Source organism: Sporobolomyces koalae, assembly GCF_050403365.1.
Source record: "Sporobolomyces koalae JCM15063 DNA, S_koalae_JCM15063T_v1_ctg44, whole genome shotgun sequence".
In the NCBI taxonomy this organism is placed as follows: Eukaryota; Fungi; Basidiomycota; class Microbotryomycetes; order Sporidiobolales; family Sporidiobolaceae; genus Sporobolomyces; species Sporobolomyces koalae.
Genome location: NW_027481727.1, coordinates 41,685 through 61,473, shown reverse-complemented (window position 1 = coordinate 61,473; position 19,789 = coordinate 41,685). Strand labels below are relative to the sequence as shown.

Here is a 19,789-nt window from a genome sequence, read left to right as displayed (position 1 = left end):
TTTTGACACTCAAGTCAAGCATATGTCGCGGCGCAAGCAAATTGTGGATTGATCGCGAATCGCTCTCGGCTCTTGACCCCTCTCTTCGTACGAGGCCACGACAGCCACACCAATGCCTCCCAAGAAACGCAAAAACTCGGACAAAGACTACGACCCCACGAACGAGAGTATGTCCAGCTATCGATGACGCGTTACCGCGTTCGGAACGCTAATGATCTCGTTGCAGCGTCTGCTTGCTCAGGGCGTTCCAGTCATGGCAAGAGCGCAAAGCGTACGAAAAAGAAGACGCGAGCGTTCAAACCTGTCTTGAACCTCCCGCTGGACCTCGTCTGGGAGGTGAACCAATCTCTCGCTATCTCGATCGCCTGCAATCCGTTTAAACTGACTCTCACTGTATCAGATCTGCACGTATCTGGATTTTTCCGATCTGTTTGCGCTCTCGAGATCGTGCAGGAGCATTCGCGCCATGCTCACTCAGCCCAGTGCCTCGACCCTCTTCAAACAGGCTCGCTTGCGCAACAAGATCTCCGAGCTTGCCTTGCCGATGGACGATCTCTCATACGCGGCACTCCTCTTCTCCAAGAACTGCTACCTGTGAGTTGCGTGCGCCTTGGACTCTTTGAAAATGAAGGCGGATCAGTTTACTTCCGCATGGTGCATTTTAGCTGTACGAGCAAAAGCGGCGGCAAACTCGACTCTTACCTTCGCGCGCGAATCTGCGCCAGCTGCAAGAAGAACAAGTTCGTGCACCTGAGTCAGGCCGCTCGCAAAGAGTACAATCCGTACGCGCCACGTTTGGCCCGACACGATCGCTTTGGCTACCGTGCGTTGAGAAACAATCTGACACCAAAGTTCCTCTCATCGATGTTGACGCTGGCTCATCACTGCACCAGGCTACTATCAGCCCGATCTGAGCCAAATCTCGGAGGATCTTCACGCTCGCTTCCCTCAGACGGCCCAACACGCACCTCCTACAGTCGTCTCTGACGGCGTCAAGCTTTGCGATATCGAGACCGACCGGTAAGCTTTGCTGCTGAACATTCGGTTTTCTGATCTGGAACCGGTTTCGATTCGCAGCGATTATGCCTGTGCAATCTTTTCAAATCCCGACAATCCGGAACTCCAGTTGCCTCAAGGTTCATTTCAAAAATGGGCCTTTGCTCAAGCGAAAATCCAAGATCTACGAGAGCAGGTCAGCTTGGATTCTTTCGCGGCTTGCTTCGAAACTGAGGAATAAGCTTAGAACCTTCATGCCACCTTTTGCCAGGATGTCAAGATTTTGGACGCATGGCTCTCGAAGGCAGCCACACTCGAGGCTTTGAGGAAAAACGACGTTCGTGCTGACCGTTTCACCGAGTAAGTAGCTTCCTCGTCTCGCTCCCTGGGTCTTCCCACTAAATAAGCCTCGGTTTCTTACGACAGAATCAAACGTCGACTTCTCCTTGACGGTTACCATTCCTACGACTTGTGGTCTAAGAGGTTTGAGCAGCACAAACTCGTCGACTGTGCAAGGCCACTCACAGACCGCGCATGGACTTCGAACGTCGGACCGCAATTGAAAGCTCTCATCGAAGTCATACGTCTCGACCCGTCTGAGGACGAGTTTGAGGAGCGATGCTGGTGCGGATGTGATTGCCTCTGCGAGTCCGACGAGTACGAGTACGACTAGGAGCTATAGTCCATTCAGGGATGATCCAGACCTGGACCGGGACGAATGGGTGTACAGACCTTGGTGGATGTATGGTCGATACTGAGGAGGTCAGAGCCAGGACGACTCGACCGGCATACGAAAGGGGCCAAGAGAAGGGGATGACAAATTGAGGAAACACGATTGTACGCTTGATCGTTGAACGCTTGACAAGAGCTTGCACGCTTGATGAAATGATCTCTCTCTTTCTAAGGGGAACGGTCTGAGAAGGATTGTGATTATTAATGTTGACGTGGCGCATGATCTGTCAGCCTTGTTCATCATGCCGCGCGACTCTCTCGTCTCCGTACACCCCACTTGAACACCGCTCTCGGTCTACCACTCTCGCGCAAGAAGTCATGAGCTCAGAATACGTCGACATTTCACTATTCGGACTCGATATCCCCCCGCTGCCGAAACTTGATGGAATGCTTGACTACACCAAGTGGGCGCGGCTGATGAGGTTGCACTTCAAGTCGAAGAACCTCTGGAGAATCGTCGAGGGAACCGAACCGAAGCCCGAGCCGGTACGCTCAACGGCAAAGGACGGCACGACCACCGACAACTCGTCAGGGGCCAAAGACTGGGAACGGCGAAACTCGATCGCCATGGTCATGCTAACGATGGCGATCACGACGGCGCACATCTCCTTCATCATGTCGACGGATAGCGTCAAGGAGGCTTGGGATACGCTTGAGAGGATATACAAGCCCAAGGGTCTAGGGGATTCTCAAGTGTTATTCTCTCGACTCTTCAGGACAAAATACAAGAATGGCGACAATCTTGCAGAGCACTTCATGAAGCTGGTCGACGCGGCGGAGAGTATCGCGGCGATTGACGAGCCAGTCTCGGATTCCATCCTGGTTTTCGGCATCCTTGCGTCCCTTCCTCAGTCTTGGGACGTCGTCGTCAACTTCGCCGTACCCCTTGATACCAAATCGAAGCCGTCGCCAAAAGCCGTCATCTCTCGGATCCTCGCCGAAAGGCAACCACGCAAGACAGCCAAGAACCAAGACCTCGAACTCAGCCTCACGCTGCGTGAAACCCGGCAATCAGCAGAAGCGTGACAAGAGCAAGTATAGAACCTCATCTGTCACCTCCAAGCGACAACTCGTTCCGCAAGAAGGAAGAAGGATCGGGGACGAAGCGTTTATTTATCAGTGTCGAGGCTGGCGACCTGGGGAGCGAGTCCAAGAGTCGAGCGTACGAGATCACCCTCGCGAAGAAATCGGTCGGCGGTTTGCGTCGGTCACCGTCGACCGTTTGAATTGATCGCCTTTGCCTACATCGACGAGTCGTGAGGCAAGAAATTCGACAATCCTTCCGACTCAATTCTTGCGGGAAATATCGGAAAGGCGGCCTTCGGGTGACATTGTGAAGGGTTCGGAATGGTCGAAGTGGTACTTCAAATGCTGGGAGTATTGGAAGGTAAATGATCGGCAGGACTAGGTCGATTTGAGGAAGACTGCCTACATCATGTCTTGATCTGGTCCTGAATCGACAGTTTGATTCTTCTCCTCCATATTCTGTAGTGCGAGCGGCTCTCTTGTTTCTATTCTTTGCACGCGACGAGAAGCTTACGAGATCGCCTTCAATTTCACATATTGCACCAATTGCATTTGCGCTCCTCTCCTCTCCACATCACGACCGGTCCCGATGCCGTCAAAGAAGCGCAAGGTTCTGGAGTCGGACTATGACTCTGAAGACGAGGGTCTGTCTAAGCCTGCGATATCGTCACTGCCGCGCTGCCGCATTACGCTGATCAACACGCGCGTCTGCGTCACAGAAACCTCGCGCTCGAGGCGTCGCCGCACGACCAAGCCCAAAGGACGCGTCAAGAAGCAGCGTCGAGCAATCAAACCAGCTCTGAACCTGCCCCTCGACCTTGTCTGGGAGGTGAGCGAATCTCGCGCTTAGCTGTCTCAGTTGCTTTGTCCGTCGCTTTTGACTGACCGACGCGTTCTTGGCTAGATTTGCACGCTTGTCGACTTCTGCGACTTGTTCTCGCTTTCGAGGACATGCAGCAGCTTACGTAGCATGCTTACACGACCGGGAGCCACGGTCCTGTTCAAACAGGCTCGTGCTCGAAACGAAATACCAGAGCTTTCCGCCTCGATGGACGATCTCTCGTATGCTGCGCTTCTGTTCTCCAAGAACTGCTACTTGTGAGTTAGTCGCCATGTTCTCTGTTTTCAGACGGACGACTTTCCCTTTTGGGGGAGACATTCTAGCTGCGCAAAGAAGAGCGGTGGCAAACTTGACCCAAACCTCCGAGCACGAATCTGCGCGACCTGCAAGAAGAACAAAATTGTGTACTTGACGCAAGCCGAGCGCAAAAAGTACAATTTTTACACATTCATCATTGCTCGATTTTCGTATGTTTGGCACCATGTTGTGCAAGGCTACGGTGCGTGCTTTCAGGCTTCAGGATCGACTCATCGTGACACTCGAGGTGGTCTGTTGTGGTAATAGGCTATTATCTGCCCCACCTGGATCACGTTTCCGACGATCTTAATGCTCGATTCCCTCAGACTGCGAAGCATGCACCTCTTTCAGCCGCCTCGTATCCCAGCCGCCGCCAGTCTACTGAGGACGATCGGTAAGTCACGCTCTGGGTCCCGCCTTTGATCCTGTCACTGTGCAGAATGTGGTACTGAGAACGCGCTCCGTTTTCATATTCAAGGGATTACGCCGGTGCGATCTTTTTCGACCCCCAGAACCCAGGACTGCAGGCTCTAGAGGGAGGTTTTCAAGAGTGGGCCTACAATCAAGCAGTCCTCAGACAAGCCAGACGGGAGGTGAACTACACTGCCACTGTTCGTCGAGTGCTTTGCTGGCGTCCCACGATAACACTGCGCCTTGCGTTTTTCTTGTTTCCTTTTCAGGATGCAAATATCCTGCACGCGTGGGATTTGAGGACGGCGCTTGAGGGTCGAACAGCAAGAGCCAAAATCCGCTCTGACCGCTATCTCGAGTGCAACAGTCCGTCATTGCTCTTGAGTTTGCTGATTTGACTAAATCTCTTGTCGTCACGAATGTCAGGATCATCCAACGATTCGAAGCACTCGGGTACCTTCAGTTCGAGTTTCAAGATCCAGAATTCCGGCGTCACAGCCTTGTCAACTGTTCAAGACGCCTCACGGAACGCGCATGGACTTCGAACGTCCGCGAAGAATTGGAAGACGTGCTGCTCGTCAATCGAGAACGGGACGAGAAGAGATCTATTTCAGGCGGTATGTTCGATTCTTTCTCTGAGGGAGTCGATCCCAATGCCGAGGATGTCGACACCAAATACCTCGCGTTTGACTCGGACTGAGGCTCGTTTCGCGAACGTCCAGCTTGGTGGCTACGTTCACGTCGCTGAAAGTGACACGAATACCGGTGAACCATGTCTACTGGCGCCTTGAAAAACGACTGAACGCTTGATGTTGAAACGCTTGAGTCTCAAAAGCTTGAAATGATGTCTTCGATTCTCCTCTGGCTTGTTTCCCTCTTCTCTTCTCAACGGCTCGATTCTCGGGACTCTGATTGAAATGAATTTTCTTTGTGCAAGCTTCGTAGCGAAACGAGACGAGACAGAAACGTCTACGACGTTGAATGACGAGAGGACCACTCCAAATTGTCTGAGGCGCCCGATTTTTCCCTTTTGTAGAATTGAAGGAAGTTTAAAAGCGCGAGAAGACACCAAGTCACATCAGAAGGGATGGCGAGTAGCTGTCTGTCAGGCATAATAGCGAGCAAACATATTCAATTGTCCTTTCAATAACAATTAATGTTGACTTTCGCGCTCCCTTTCTCCCCACCTCGCGACCGATCACGATGCCGCCAAAGAAGCGCAAGGATCTAGACTCGGACTATGAGCCTGAAGTCGAGAGTCTGTCTAAGCCTGCGATCTCGTCGCTGTCGTGCCGCCGCATTCCGCTGATCAACGCACGCGTCTGCGTCATAGAAACCTCTCACTCGACGCGTCGCAGCACGACAAAGCCTACGGGACGCGTCAAGAGAGAACGTCGAGCTCCCAAACCTGTCCCGCACCTCCCACTCGACCTTGTCTGGGAGGTGAGCGAATCTCTCGCTTCCAGCTGTCGCAGCTGCTTTGTCCTCGCTTTTGACTGATCGACGCGCTATTTGCCAAGATTTGCACGCGTCTCGAATTTTGCGACTTGTTCTCCCTTTCGAGGACATGCAGCAACTTTCGCACTGTGCTCACTCAACCCGAAGCCTCGGCGCTGTTCAAACAGGCTCGTGCTCGAGACGGGATTCCAGAGCTGTCCGTTTCGATGGACGATCTCTCGTACGCTGCGCTCCTGTTCTCCAAGAACTGCTACTTGTGAGTTGTTTGCCGCCAAGTTGCACGTTCAGACCGACACATTTTCCCTTTGCGAGATGCATTCTAGCTGCGCGAAGAAGAGCGGTGGCAAAATCGACCCAAACCTTCGCGTGCGAGTCTGCGTGAATTGCAAGACGGACGTGCTTGTGTATCCCACTGAAGCCCAGCGCGAATATTACCATCCTTACACATTCAAGGTTGCTCTATTTTCTTACGATGGGCTCCGTCGTAAAGAAGGCTACGGTGTGTCTTTCCAGGCTTTCAGGTAGCAGACCGATCGACTAACGTGAGATCCGAATCATTCTATTGCAGGACCATTCTACTACCAGCCCCATCTGGATCACGTGTCGGACGATCTCAACGCTCGATTCCCTGAAACCAGGTCGCATGCACCTCTTCCCGTCGGCCCATACCGTAGCAGCCTCCATGGTCACGAGGATGATCGGTAAGTCACGCAGTGGAGCTTCTGCTGCTTTTGACATGGAAAACATGACGCTGAAAATGCGCTTCGGTTTTGAACTAAAGCGGTTACGCCTTTGCGATCTTTGCCAACCCCGAAAACCCGCAACTTCAGACTCCCAAGGGCGACTTTCAGGAGTGGGCATACTCCCAAGCGGTCTTCCGGCAAGCCAGACGAGAGGTGAACTCCGATGCCTCTGCTTGTTCGTTCGTTCTGCTCGAAACCCAAGATAACGCTTTTTTTCGAGCTTTCTGGTACCAGGATGCGAAGTTCCTGCAAAATTGGGATACAGAGGTGGAAGAAGCAGCAAGAGATAAAGTCCGCTCTGACCGCTATCACGAGTACATCGAAACATGTCTGCTCTTGCGATTTTGCCGACTTGCTGAGACTGGAAATTCTTGTCGTCATGGCATCTAGAATCACCCGACGATTCGAGGCTCTCGGCTTTGTTCAGGTCGAATTTGAACATCCAGACTTCAAGGATCACAAGCTCGTCAACTGTCAAAGACGGCTTACGGAATCCGCATGGAACTCAAACGTCCGCCAGGAACTGGAAAATGTGCTGCTCTCCAATCGAAGCCGGAGTCGATAAATGATTGAAAAAGCCGACAATTACAGGAATCCTACGAGTCCTGTACATCGCTCAAAAGGGCACGGATTCTGGTGAACGATTTTCACTGGCAGCAAGGAAAACGATGAGACGCTTGACTACGGAAGGCTTGACGCTAGAACGCTTCATGAACGAATGTGCTCGAAGCTTGGAACGGTTCGACGAAATTTTCCTGACTTTTTTCTGTCGTATTCCTACGGCTCAAATCTGTGTACTCTTTCCAAAATAATTTTCTTAATGCAAAAGAACGATAGCGAGACGAGACGAAGGAAAAAGGTCAACATCGAAAAATATTGCCTCCCAGATCGTCTTCTGCGGCTGCCTCTCCCCTCTCTGTTCTTTCTGCCCCAGCGAATGCCTCGTACACTTTCCCTCGATCTTTTCAGCGCTCGATCCTCACCTCTTTCATCCCGATTTCCCGAATGCAAGCGCTTCAGCTCCATCGGCTCATAAAACCTCCTCTCATATGTTGATCTGGTGCTGGATGGACTGTTCGACTCTTTGCCTTTATATTCTGTAGTTGAAGCGTTTCTCTTGTTTCTGTTCGCTTCACTGGGACAGAAGCCCGCGACATCGCTTTGATGCCTATCTAATTGTTCCCACAGTCTATTATGGCAGCTCTTATACACAATTCGTGTTCTCTCCCTTCTCCCCACCTCACGACCCATCAAGATGCCGCCAAAGAAGCGCAAGGATCTGGACTCGGACTATGACTCGGACTATGACTCTGAAGGCGAGAGTGCGTCTAAAGTTACAACGTGGTCGCTGTCGTGCTGCCGCATTCCGCTGATCAACGTACGCGTCTGCGTTTCAGTAATCTCTCGCCCGAAGCGTCGCAGCAAGACAAAGCCTACAGGACGCGTCAAGAAGCAGCGTCGAGCGGTCAAACCTGTCCTGAACCTCCCACCAGAACTTGTCTGGGAGGTGCGCGAACCTCTTGCCCCGGCCAATGTTTCAGTTTGACTGATTGACGCGCGCCTTGACGCGCTCTTTGCTAGATTTGCTCGCACCTCGATTTCTGCGACTTGTTCTCGCTTTCGAGGACATGCAGCAACTTTCGCACCATGCTCACCCAACCCGGAGCCTCGGTCCTGTTTAAACAGGCTCGTGCTCGAAACAAGATCTCAGAGCTGTCCGTCTCGATGGACGATCTCTCGTATGCTGCCCTCTTGTTCTCCAAGAACTGCTACTTGTGAGTTGGTCGCAATATTGCATCTTACAGACGAATGAACTTCCATTTCGGGAGAGGCATTCTAGCTGCGCGAAGAAAAGGGGTGGCAAACTCGACCCAAACCTCCGAGCACGAATCTGCGCAAGTTGCAAGAAGAACGTGCTTGTGTATCCGACAGAAGCCGCGCGCAAAAAGTACAATCCGTACGCATTCATCGTTGCTCGATTTTCGTATGATTGGCGCCATAGTCACGGTGCGTGCTTTCAGGCTTCAGCATGGAAGATAGACTCATCGTCGCACTCGAGTGGGTCTATTGCCACCTATTGTGGCAATAGGCTACTACCAGCCCCACCTGGATCACGTATCGGACAATCTCAACGCTCGATTCCCTCAGACTACGAAGCATGCACCTCTTCCCGTCAATCCGTACCCCCGCCTTGGCCAGTGTATCAAGGACGATCGGTAAATTACGCTCTGGGACTGTCCTTCGATCCTGTCACCCTGCACAACGTAGTGCTGAAAACGCGCTCCGCTCATGTTTCCAAGGGATTACGCCTATGAGATCGTCGCTGACCCTGAAAACCCGAAACTTCAGACTCCCAAGGGTGAGTTTCAGGAGTGGGCGTACTTCCAAGCGGTCCTCCGACAAGCCAGACGAGAGGTGAAATCCGATGTCTTTGTTCATTCGTGTGCTCTGCTCGAACCAAAGTTAACACTCTTCTTCGCGCTTTCTCGTACCAGGATGCAGAGTTCCTGCGAGAATGGGATTCAGAGGCGGAACAAGCAGCAAGAGACAAAGTCCGCTCTGACCGCTACAACGAGTAGGTTTGTTTTATGTCTGCTCCTGAGATTTTGCCGAATTGACTCAATCCCCCATTGTCACGGAATGGAAGGATTACCCGACGCTTCGAGGCGCTCGGCTACGCTCGGGTTGAATTCGATCATCCAGGATTCTCGCGTCACAAAGTCGTCAACTATTCTAGACCACTCACGGAACGCGCCTGGACCACGAAAGTCCGCCCATGGTTGGAAGGAATACTGCTCGACAATCGAAAACGGGACGAAAGAATGTACAAAAAAACTCACGAGTTCGGAAGTCTCAGGAGCTTTGAAGACGATTCTGATCAAATCGATTCCGAGTGGGGTGAGGTCGACTCGGATTACCTCGCGTACGACTCGGACAGACCCTTGTCTCGCAAAACTCCAGCTTGGCGGCGACGTCGTCGTCGATATCAGTGGCGTGGTCACTGGTGAACGACTGTTCGCATTGGCGTGCAAAGAGATATGATGGAACGCTTGACGATGGAAACGCTTGACGATGGATCGCTTGACGATGGAACAGGTTGAAGATGGAACAGCTTGAAGCAATTGGAAGACGCTTGAGGTAACGAAAAGCTTTGGAACGGCTTGACGAATGATTCCTGATCCTACATACGGTTTCAAATGGGTACTTTCCCTGAAGACGATTGCTTTGTCGTGCAAGATTTCGGTAGCGAGACGAGACAGGAGAGCATCGTCAAAAGACGAGAAGAATCAATTTCGAGATGGTCTGCCTCGGAGCTCGAAGGTAGTGCCCACCCTTTTTTCCCTTTGGCTGCTCCTGCGCTCTCTGTTCCTGCTGGCTCAGCGCTCGCTGAAGCGTCTCCCTCGTACGCTTCTCCTCGAACTCTTCAGCGCTCCTGTCTCTCCTCTTTCACCCCTGAATTCTCAATTGCAAGCGCTCCAGCTCCATCCGCTTGTAAGACTTCCTCTCACATCTTGATCTGGTCTGAATGGACTGTTCAGCGCTTTACCTTTATATTCTGCAGCTGAAGCGGCTCTCTTGTTTCTGTCCGCTTCACTTGAACAGAAGCCCGCTCGCTCTGATGCATATATCTGATTGTTCCCGCAGTCTATTATTACTGCACCTGTTATACGAAATTTCCAGTTCTCTCCCTCCTCCCCACCTCGCGACCGACCACGATGCCGCCAAAGAAGCGCAAGGATCTGGACTCGGACTACGATCCTGAAGACGAGAGTCTGTCTAAGCCTGCGATCTCGTCGCTGTCGTGCCGCCGCATTCCGCTGATCAATGCACGCGTCTGCGCTACAGAAATCTCTCGCTCGAAGCGTCGCAGCAAGACAAAGCCTAACGGACGCGTCAAGAAGCAGCGCCGAGCGATCGAGCCTGTCCTGAACCTCCCACCAGAACTTGTTTGGGAGGTGCGCGAACCTCCTGCTCTCAGATGTTTCAGTTTGATTGACGGACGCGCGTTTTGCTAGATTTGCTCGCACCTCGATTTTTGCGACCTGTTCTCGCTGTCGAGGACATGCAGCAGCTTTCGCACCATGCTCACCCAACCCGAAGCCTCGATGCTTTTCAAACAGGCTCGTGCTCGAAACCAGATCTCGGAGCTGTCCTCCTCGATGGACGATTTCTCGTATGCTGCCCTCTTGTTCTCCAAGAACTGCTACTTGTGAGTTTGTCGCCGCCGCATGGCCTGCTCAGACGAACGAATTTTCATTCCGCGGGAGGCATTCTAGCTGCGCGAAGAAGAGCGGTGGCAAACTCGACCCAAACCTTCGCGCACGAATCTGCGCGAATTGCAAGAGCACACTTGTGTATTCGAGCGACATCGAGCGCAAAGATTACAATCCCTACACATTCAAGGTTGCTCGATTTTCTCAGATCTGGTTCGGTCATGATGTGGTCGACAGTCCGTCCGTTGTGGCATTCAGAATGCAAGATCTACTCATTGTGACACTCAAAACTGGTCTATTGCGGTTCCAGGCTACTACAAGCCCCATCTGGATCATGTATCGGACACTCTCAACGCACGATTCCCTGAAACCAGGTTGCACGCGCCTCTTTCAGTCACTCCATACCCCAGCAGCCTTCATCGTCTCCAAGACGATCGGTAAATCACGTTCTCCGAATTTTGGACTCTTACCATGGAAAATGTAGTAATGAAAACGCCCTTCGGTTTGATACACAAGCGGTTACGCCCATGCTATCTTTGCCAATCCAAAGCAGCCCAATTTACAGACCCCGAAAGGAGACTTTCAAGAGTGGGCCCACTCCCAAGCGGTCCTCAGGCAAGCTGCCAAAGAGGTGAACTACTATGCATCTGTTCATCCGTGTGCTTTACCGGTAAACCGCGATGACCCTGCTTTTGCGCTTTGTCGTATCAGGATGCTTGCCTCCTGTACGCATGGGAGAGGAGGGTGGCACTTAAGAGTCGAGCAGCAAGAGACAAAGTTCGTTCTGACCGCTACAAAGAGTGCGTCAGTTTCCTGTCTGCTCTTGAGACTTTGCCTGTTTGACTAAATCTCCCGTTGTCGCGGAATTCAAGGATCACCCGACGCTTCGAGGCACTCGGCTACGTTCGGGTTGAATTCAATAATCCAGACTTCCGGCGTCACAGGCTCGTCAATTGTGCCAGACCACTCACGGAACGAGCATGGACTACAAAAGTCCGTCCCTGGTTGGAAGAAATCTTGATCGAACAGCGAGACCGGGACGTACAGTTATACGAAAAATCAAACGATTACGGAAGTCCTTACTATTCTTCCGAATCCGATTCCGAGTTCGATGATGGCCGCCGCGAATACGTTGCTTCCGACTCGGATAGAGAACAGACTCGCAATCGTCCAGCTTGGTTTCCGCCTCGTCGTCGCCCAAAAGCGTCGAGATACTGGTGGTGAACGAGTGTTCTCACTGGCGGCAAAGGGGTATGATGGAACGCTTGATGATGGAAACGCTTGAAGATGGAAGATGCTTGACGAGTGAAGACGCTTGGAGTATTGAAAGCTTTGGAACGGCTTGACAAATAATCCCTGATTTTTTTTTCTCTCTTTTCCTACGGTTTTCAAATCTCGGTACTTTTCCTGAAAACGATTACATTTTGTGCAAGCCGTCGGTAGCGAGACGAAACAAAGGAAAACTCGTTGACGACAGAACAGGACCCTTCTACACAATTTCTGCCTCGAAGCTACAGATTTGATCGAGTCGTGCCCCCTTTCTTTTCTTCTTCTCTTCCAAGGGGCGAACCGGAATGAATCTTGACCAAAACTTTGCGAAAGTAAGGTAATGCACGATTAAAGCAGAATTTTTTGATTACGTTACAATGTGCACGCACAGCGGGAGAGAGACGACGACGAAGTAGACAGCACTTTCTATTCTACAAGACACCCCAACGAGAGAGAGGAAGAAGAGAGAAGGAGGGTCCAAGGGGGCCAGGCGGAGGGACAGATAAAAAATCTGATCGAGCGCTGGACGAAAACAGGTTCGAACGAGAAGAAAAGAGAAAAATCCCGGTGCTAGCGATTTACTCGTCCTGTTTTTATTGAATATTTGTCAGCTCTTTTTGTCTCGTCGAGCGAGTTTTGAGAAAGAAATAGGGGTTCGCTTACAGCAATCTTTGGTGCAAGGTAGTAACGAATGTGTCCTTGAGGGAACGGGTATTCGACAAGAAGCGGCACCTCGTTCGACATATGAAGCTGAGCAAAAAAAAAGAGAGAGATCGTGTGAGTTTCTGGATTTCGACATCGAGATGCACCAAGAAATCGCGATTTACGTGAACGCTTTCGGACAGCGGAGTGCTCTTGGCAAAGTTGGTCAAGTACTTGATCGAGAACGTCAGCGAGACGGGCTGTGAAAAAAAGAAAAGAGAAGGAAAGAAAGAAAAGAATCAGTTGGGGAATTCTCGCACTCGAGAAGGGGAAAAAGAAAACTCACTTGGTGCACATTGACGACAACCTTCATCTTTTCGTCCTTGTCGTCGTCTCCCTTCTTGCCCTTGCCCTTGGCCGCGGTCTTCTTCTTTGGCACGACCTTCTTTGGCTTCTTTTCCTTCTTTTCCGTCTTGACCTTCTTCTTCTCCTTCTTGATCGTAGGTTCGGCCGACGACTTGCGCTTCTTTTCCTTTTTCGGCGACACAACTTGCTCGTCGTCGTCCGAAAGGTCCATCACTTCAGGTTTTTTGTCCTCTGGAGTCGCTTCTTCTTCGTCCTCATCTTCCGGGTTGGGCTTCTTGTCGACAGGCTGTAAAGAATAGATTTGCAAATGTCAGAAAAAGAAGGAGAAGGAGGAAAGAGGGGCAAAACCCCCCGTTTTTGAGAAGACTAACCTCTTCGTCATCGTCCTCCTCTTTCGGTTCAGCCTCTTCCTCTTCATCACTGTCCTTGTCCTCCTCTTCTTCATCCTCGTCCTCATCCTCGTCCTCGTCGTCACTTTCTTCCTGTCTGCCCTTCTCCTCACTCGGTTTGAGGGTGACGCTCGCGGTCCCAATGTCGCCATCCGCCGAGAATCGTACTCCATCTTTCGAAACTTCAATCTTGACACTCTCTCCCAATTCCTTGAGGTCGCGAATAATACGTTGGAATTCAGTCGCGGGTAGACTGATTTCGGCATCGTAGACGGTATCGGGGATTCCGAGATGTTCGGCATCAATGTCCATCAACTTCATTTCGTATTCTCCGATGCGGTCTTGTTTCTTCGCTTCGAACAAGAGGGCGAGGACGTCGACGGATTCGTCCGCTCGGAGAGTCACCATGTCGTTGTTGGCGGCACACTTGATGATCTTTTGAAGCGAAACCAAACTCATACCGAGCGACCTGATTTTTTGTAGGATCGGGTTTCCATCAGTCAGAGAGGAGGGAAAGCACGATAGAAGGAGAAAACCACTAACATGTCGCGGTCACATCGGTAATCTTGGAATCCAGACTTGGCCAAGTAGAGCGAGACGAGCGCTACGTGCGAGTTGTCCATCGCTTGCAATTTCTGGGAAAAGGGAACGCACATCGTCAATCTCTCGTGGGAATCACCAGACACGATCGATGGAGGAGAGAAGTGACGAACGATGCCTTCATCGGTGCAGTCAAAGTTGGCATCGGTGACCAACTCTTTGACAGCTGTTCGCCAAAGAAGAATCGAATTGGAACGCGTCAGTCTGACACGGTTCAAGACTAGGCATTCAGGCGGGTGCTCTACGAACCATCGAGAATCTAGAAAAAGAGCAGAGCGGTGAGCAAGGAGCGGGAGAAGAAACGGGCAAGGACATGATTGGGAACCTACCTTTTTGAGGAGTTCAGCTTGGTCGAGTTTGGCTTCCTGTTTGAACACGAAGCAAATGCGATCGGATGTCAGTAATCCGACCACAAGAAGCAAAAGGTGATTGCGAGCGGCGACGCGTCTCTTGCTCGTCGAGATCTAGAGCGGGGCGAAGAGAAGCGGTCACGATGAAGTGCTCCAGAATGACGCGTGGCAGGGTCCATCGCGTACAACGTTGCGAGAGGGAGGGAGGGAGAGCGAGCGATCTCGTGGGTCGCGACGCGTCGAACGCGAATGCGAATGGCGGTCATCGAAGGCGCACGCGCGTCCGAGAATGCTCGATCATCTGGTAAAGGGTACGTACAAGCATGATGAGCGACTGTTGCGAGACGAGGGTGGTGGCGGTAGAGTCGAGGGAGGACGAGAAAGAGAAAGTGATCCTCGCTGCACGCGTCGAACACGACTTTTCGCTAATTTCAGTCCGAGGCGCAATGGGTGGTTAAAAACTCGTTACAGCGTATTACCTTGCTAGAGCCTAGTCCGAAAACATTCCGAGGCAGAGAAGAGATCGCGATAGCAGAATATTAGTTCACTCGCCTATTTAAAAGGTTTCATCTCGATTACTCGCCGCGTCGACCCCTGCCGACTCGAGTCGAGATGCCAAACGCCCACCGGTCTGGTGCTGCGCGCAAGAAGGCTGCCAAGTACGTTCTCCTCCTCTCCTACACGCTCAGCTTTCACACAAGGCGAGAGACGGAGACTTTCCAACTCGTCCAAAATCTGCTCGATCGTGCCCAATGACAGATTCGAGTGCCGCACAAACCATCCTACTCTTGCACTCGACCTGCATGCGTGCACTCGGAGTGCGCGTCGAGATCGTCAAGAGGATGTTCTCGAGTACATGCGAAACTGACTCCGTCTCTCTCTCTCCTCACCTTGGTACAGGGCGAGACAAGCAGGAGCTTCGTCCTCGAATACCAACTTTACTCCGAGTGGCGACTTCAAATTCGCCTTCTCTCCCGATGGTACCAAATCCAGTACTCAAGGGTTCTCAGCTCCCACTTCTTCGTCCTCTGCCTCTTCAACCGGTTCTCATTCAGAGTCGGAAGACGATTCGGACGACGACGATGTCATCATTCAAGAACCGAAACCTGATTCGGAATTGACTGAATCGGAACGAGTTGCGAAAGCGATCGATCAGAAAGATCTCGGCAACTCGGCGTACAAGAAGGGAGATTACCCCACTGCGACTCGATACTACACTCATGCGATCGAACTCGACCCTACCAACTCGAGTTACCTCTTGAATCGAGCGGCAGCGAAAATGGGGTCTGGATCGTACAGTTCCGCACTCGAGGACTGTCTCTCGGTTCAAGCGATTCAAGGCAAAGACAAATCTAGTGATGGAGGAGTGCAGGCGAAAACGTACCTCCGTACGGCCAAGTGTCAACTCGCACTCGGGTTGGTCGGACCCGCTCAACAATCGTTGCAAGAAGCGTTCCGACTCGAACCGAGCAACCGCGCGATCGTGACCGAGCGTACTCGAGCAGATCGCATCAGTGGTCACGTCGAACGGATCAAGGACAACCTCGACAAGAAGGATTGGAGTATGGTCCTCCTCGCGGTCGACGCCGCCGTGCGAGAGTTGGGAGAAGGGGGTAGCTCCCCTCGAGAGTGGCGCGGTTGGAAAGTCGAGGCACTCGTCGGCAAGAAACGTTACGATGAAGCCGCTGGACTCGCCGCGTGAGCACTAATTCTATTTCTCTCTCACCGGCGGTGTCATAAAGCTCATAATGCTTCTCTTTCCAGAGACTTGCTGCGACTGGACCCGAAACAACCTGAACCTCTGTACCTTCGCGGCGTGTGCTTGTACTACCAGGGTCAACACGATCAGGCGATCAAGCATTGTCAAGAAGCGCTTCGCAATGATCCAGACTTTTCGAAAGCGAGGTACGTACCCTTCTCGCTCGACTCGATCTGTTTTTGCCATAGTCGAGCTCATGAGGGACGCCAAAATACTACAGAACTTTGATGAAACGAGTTCGAGCACTCGATCAATTGAAAGAAGCCGGCAACACGCTCTTTAAAGAGCAAAAAACGACGGAAGCGATCGAAAAGTACACGGAAGCAATCGACTTTGACCCTGAAAACGAAACGATCAGAGCCGTGTTGCTCTCGAACCGTGCTGCCGCGTACCTCCGAGTGAGTCTCTCGCGTCATTTACGATATTTCCCGAATGTGCAGAAACTGAATGTTCCGTTTCGTGGTTGTCTAGTTGAAAGAGTACGCTTCGTCCATCTCGGATTGTACGCTGTGTCTCTCGCTCAACTCGCAGTACTTCAAGGCGCTACGAACACGAGCACGAGCGTACTTGGCACAGGAAGAGTACGAGGACGCCGTGCGAGATTTCAAGGCTGCGTTTGAACTCGCCCCCAGTGGTAGCAACGACGAAACCATGTTGAAGAAGGAAGTCAAAGAAGCGGAACAAAAATTGAAACGAAGCAAGATGAAGGTCAGCAACCATCCCCTTTCCCCACCCCCTTGAAACCCGATTTGGTTGACTTGTTTCGATTTGAACCCTTCTCGCAGGATCATTACAAGATTCTTGGAGTTGCGACGGATGCTACCGATGACGAGATCAAAAAGGCTTACCGCAAACGATCCCTGATCTTGCACCCGGACAAGGGAGGTTCCGAAGAACAGTTCCAAGAACTTGGAGCGAGTTACGCCATCTTGAGTGACCCGCAACGAAGGAGGAAGTTTGACATGGGAATCGACGAGAGTGATCCGACAGGGGGGATGGACCCGTACGAGTCTCAGTTTGGAGGAGGGATGGGTGGGTTCGGAGGAGGGATGGGAGGAGGGTTCACGATGGACGATCTCTTTGGTGGAGGAGGAGGAGGTCACAGTCATGGGTTTGGTGGAGGAGGGTTTGGAGGAGGAGGAGGTCGAAGAGGAGGAGGAGGGTACAGTAGCTATGGCTTTTAGATTTACATTTTGCTTTATCGTCGTTCCTTTCACTTCTCTCGTTCGCAAACCAATGCACAATAAGGAAACTCTCGCTTTTTTGGGGAGAGAGGAGAGATGTAGAATACTATTATATCAATCATCGCTTCGACTCTTGTTCCAACTTGATTCGTTCCGCTTGTCGTTCCAGTTCTCTCATCTTGTCCTCATCTTCGACTCTCACTCCAGCGACTTCGGTTTCTTCCGCTTTCGTTTCGTCCCCACCTGTCGGTTTCTTGACTCCCAACCCCATACATCCCAACAAGTACCCAACACACTTCTCCCGTTTCACTCGTTCGAGTCCCAATGGACTGTCTTCCTGACCTTCCGGCACAACGAGGGATTCACAAGCTTCCTCGGCTTCCTCGACTGCCGTCTTGTCGTGTTTGTTGCGAATCGAGAACGCTTCGATCGGTAGCAACGGACACACGACGTGCAGGATCGACAAGTGGTAGTTGATCGCGATCCAGTGTAACGGAGTCGAGAGCGATTCGTTTTGGATCGAGAGCGATTCGATGGGGAGTTTCGGGACGAGCCATTCCACGATTTCTGCAGCAGGGAGCGTTACAAGTCAGCTTTTCTCTCTCGCTCGCTACAACCGGGTGTGTACAAGAGGAGAGAAGAGAAGAGAGAGAGAGAGAGGAGAGAGCACCGCCTTTTAAAGGTACTCTACCTTGAGACCGCCTGGCGCTCCACGAGCGCCAAGCTCCTCTTCCAAAATCCCATCACTCTCTAATGTGCCATTAGAACAGTCGTCGACGAGGATGTTGACCTAGCATCTTGAAACTTCCCCTCTCTTCTACTCCTCTTCTAGAGAAAGATCAGAGATCTTACCAGTGTGACCATTCCCTCCTGCCATGTGCAATGCAGTGTTGCCACGTTCATCCTTCAGTTGAGCGAGGGCTTCAGATCCGTACAAGTCGTAGAATCGTTTGATGTCTTCGAAATCTCCTTCTTCGACATCTCCGTATCGGAAACATTCCATCACGGCGAGCACTTCATCGGATGTAGGTGTAGGTCGAGGAGATGTCATTTCGTGTGGGCGTGTGGGTGTGGGGTGGTGATAAAGTGATGAGAATTGTCTGGTGATTTCTTTTGATCAACCGTCTCACAATTCGGATTATCATACGAGACCCTCCTCTGCGACTTTGTGAGTTTACACATGTATAGACAAGATAAGAATAAGATGCAAGAGTCTCACGAAAAACAGACAGAAAAAAAGACAGTTCTACATAAACCGGTTTTTCTCTAAGCCTGTTCCTCTCCTTCGGGGACTTCATCGTCATCGAGTAATCTAACTCGACCTTCCAACGCGCCATACACATCTCGAGGTTGTCCCAGTTCTTTCAATCGAAGACTCGAGTCTCGCTCTTCGTCGGGTCCAAACTCGGCTGCCGTTCCTCCTCGAGGTACGACGAACGGATTGCGGTAGTAGATCGAGTACACGAGTAAACTGCATGCGGTACCGATCGTTGCGCCCGCGAGTACATCGGTCGGATGATGCCAGTGATCTTGCAACCTAGTCAAGCATACCCAGGCGGCGAGGAACACGGGTACGATCGAGATGGACAACCGTAGGAATCGAGATTGAAGCGCACTCGATCGAGGGTACGCGGTCGAGATTGCAAATGCGCCTGAATTACAAACGATTCGCAAGTCAGAAGCGGCATTATCGTTGGGGAGGAGAGTCACTGACCGTTCTTGCCGGCGAGGAATAAGGAAAGAAAGACTAGGCCTTGAAACGACGTCGACGAGTGACCTGCAGCATAAAGCATGAGTACGTTTCGAAGGGTCAAAGGGGGCGGGATTGGCTCACCGGAAGGGAAAGATTTCCTGCCGTCTTTGAGGAGCAACTGGGCATGTTCTCCAACGACGTTGCAAGTCTTGGTCACGAGATCGTAGTGACACCGCGCAAAGAATGAAGGTCTCAGCCTTCCGACTTGGTTCTTGAGCTGCCAAAAAATTTCATTCAGGACTTGAATCACAGAGCAAGGCTGAGAGAGAGAGAGAGAGAAAGGCGTACAAATTCGACAGTGAGTCGCATGATGGCGCGACTCGCAGCGAGACCGAGCACGCCGTGGTGTAAGTCATGCAGGTTCTTGCGTGCGGCGGCGACGAGGACGATGATGACGAGCGGCAAGTACCACGCGATCGCTTCAAGGCGCGAACCCGGGCCAGACGGGACTTGTTCAGGTTCGAGCGGGTAGTGGTAGTACGGGTCGTCGAGGTACGGTTCGAGCGGTCGTTCGTACGGGTAGCGAGATTCGATGTAGCGCGACACGACGCCGAGTGCGAGGACGACGATCCAGTCGACGAGCAACGCAGGGGAGACGAATCGCAGTGCGTGCTTGATCCGGCGCGTGTGGCTGTCGGTTGCAGGAGGTACCATCGCAGAAGCAGAAGAGGGCACAGCAACGCGAGTCGAGGGGGTCAGCAGCAGGTGGAGGGCCGAAGCTCGAGGCCGAATGACGCGCGCGCGCCAACGCAAGGCCAC

The 19,789-nt window shown here is 51.9% G+C and overlaps 10 protein-coding genes across 10 annotated transcripts; 7 read left to right on the top strand and 3 right to left on the bottom strand.

Annotated features, from left to right (window-relative positions):
- Positions 1-112: 112 nt before the first annotated feature.
- On the top strand, positions 113-1,669 carry JCM15063_004271 (uncharacterized protein; the record flags this gene model as incomplete). The annotated part of the gene is made up of 8 exons (XM_076680738.1): positions 113-167; positions 242-336; positions 401-594; positions 666-823; positions 894-1,020; positions 1,078-1,192; positions 1,268-1,356; positions 1,423-1,669. 8 exons carry the CDS (start codon positions 113-115, stop codon positions 1,667-1,669), a joined length of 1,080 nt encoding a protein of 359 aa, XP_076532137.1.
- A 377-nt stretch (positions 1,670-2,046) lies between these two features.
- On the top strand, positions 2,047-2,754 carry JCM15063_004270 (uncharacterized protein; the record flags this gene model as incomplete). The annotated part of the gene is made up of 1 exon (XM_076680737.1): positions 2,047-2,754. One exon carries the CDS (start codon positions 2,047-2,049, stop codon positions 2,752-2,754), a length of 708 nt encoding a protein of 235 aa, XP_076532136.1.
- Positions 2,755-3,343: 589 nt separating this feature from the next.
- JCM15063_004269 (F-box protein) lies at positions 3,344-5,003 on the top strand (the record flags this gene model as incomplete). Its single annotated transcript, XM_076680736.1, has 4 exons — positions 3,344-3,398; positions 3,474-3,583; positions 3,659-3,852; positions 4,730-5,003. 4 exons carry the CDS (start codon positions 3,344-3,346, stop codon positions 5,001-5,003), a joined length of 633 nt encoding a protein of 210 aa, XP_076532135.1.
- Positions 5,004-5,506: 503 nt separating this feature from the next.
- On the top strand, positions 5,507-7,069 carry JCM15063_004268 (F-box protein; the record flags this gene model as incomplete). The annotated part of the gene is made up of 8 exons (XM_076680735.1): positions 5,507-5,561; positions 5,637-5,746; positions 5,824-6,017; positions 6,085-6,260; positions 6,330-6,462; positions 6,543-6,657; positions 6,739-6,818; positions 6,895-7,069. 8 exons carry the CDS (start codon positions 5,507-5,509, stop codon positions 7,067-7,069), a joined length of 1,038 nt encoding a protein of 345 aa, XP_076532134.1.
- Positions 7,070-7,759: 690 nt separating this feature from the next.
- JCM15063_004267 (F-box protein) lies at positions 7,760-8,283 on the top strand (the record flags this gene model as incomplete). The annotated part of the gene is made up of 3 exons (XM_076680734.1): positions 7,760-7,826; positions 7,902-8,011; positions 8,086-8,283. 3 exons carry the CDS (start codon positions 7,760-7,762, stop codon positions 8,281-8,283), a joined length of 375 nt encoding a protein of 124 aa, XP_076532133.1.
- A 1,937-nt stretch (positions 8,284-10,220) lies between these two features.
- Positions 10,221-11,942, top strand: JCM15063_004266 (F-box protein; the record flags this gene model as incomplete). Its single annotated transcript, XM_076680733.1, has 8 exons — positions 10,221-10,275; positions 10,351-10,460; positions 10,521-10,714; positions 10,782-10,954; positions 11,029-11,155; positions 11,235-11,349; positions 11,430-11,518; positions 11,591-11,942. 8 exons carry the CDS (start codon positions 10,221-10,223, stop codon positions 11,940-11,942), a joined length of 1,215 nt encoding a protein of 404 aa, XP_076532132.1.
- Positions 11,943-12,565: 623 nt separating this feature from the next.
- JCM15063_004265 (uncharacterized protein) lies at positions 12,566-14,659 on the bottom strand (the record flags this gene model as incomplete). The annotated part of the gene is made up of 10 exons (XM_076680732.1): positions 12,566-12,574; positions 12,651-12,737; positions 12,815-12,889; positions 12,976-13,281; positions 13,367-13,853; positions 13,928-14,019; positions 14,098-14,150; positions 14,234-14,243; positions 14,314-14,349; positions 14,654-14,659. 10 exons carry the CDS (start codon positions 14,657-14,659, stop codon positions 12,566-12,568), a joined length of 1,161 nt encoding a protein of 386 aa, XP_076532131.1.
- A 287-nt stretch (positions 14,660-14,946) lies between these two features.
- JCM15063_004264 (tetratricopeptide repeat protein) lies at positions 14,947-17,277 on the top strand (the record flags this gene model as incomplete). The annotated part of the gene is made up of 6 exons (XM_076680731.1): positions 14,947-14,993; positions 15,235-16,032; positions 16,099-16,239; positions 16,314-16,491; positions 16,565-16,801; positions 16,879-17,277. 6 exons carry the CDS (start codon positions 14,947-14,949, stop codon positions 17,275-17,277), a joined length of 1,800 nt encoding a protein of 599 aa, XP_076532130.1.
- A 118-nt stretch (positions 17,278-17,395) lies between these two features.
- JCM15063_004263 (ankyrin repeat domain-containing protein) lies at positions 17,396-18,328 on the bottom strand (the record flags this gene model as incomplete). Its single annotated transcript, XM_076680730.1, has 2 exons — positions 17,396-17,844; positions 18,130-18,328. 2 exons carry the CDS (start codon positions 18,326-18,328, stop codon positions 17,396-17,398), a joined length of 648 nt encoding a protein of 215 aa, XP_076532129.1.
- Positions 18,329-18,543: 215 nt separating this feature from the next.
- Positions 18,544-19,684, bottom strand: JCM15063_004262 (phosphatase PAP2 family protein; the record flags this gene model as incomplete). The annotated part of the gene is made up of 4 exons (XM_076680729.1): positions 18,544-18,929; positions 18,992-19,054; positions 19,112-19,247; positions 19,319-19,684. 4 exons carry the CDS (start codon positions 19,682-19,684, stop codon positions 18,544-18,546), a joined length of 951 nt encoding a protein of 316 aa, XP_076532128.1.
- Between the last annotated feature and the right edge of the window lie 105 nt (positions 19,685-19,789).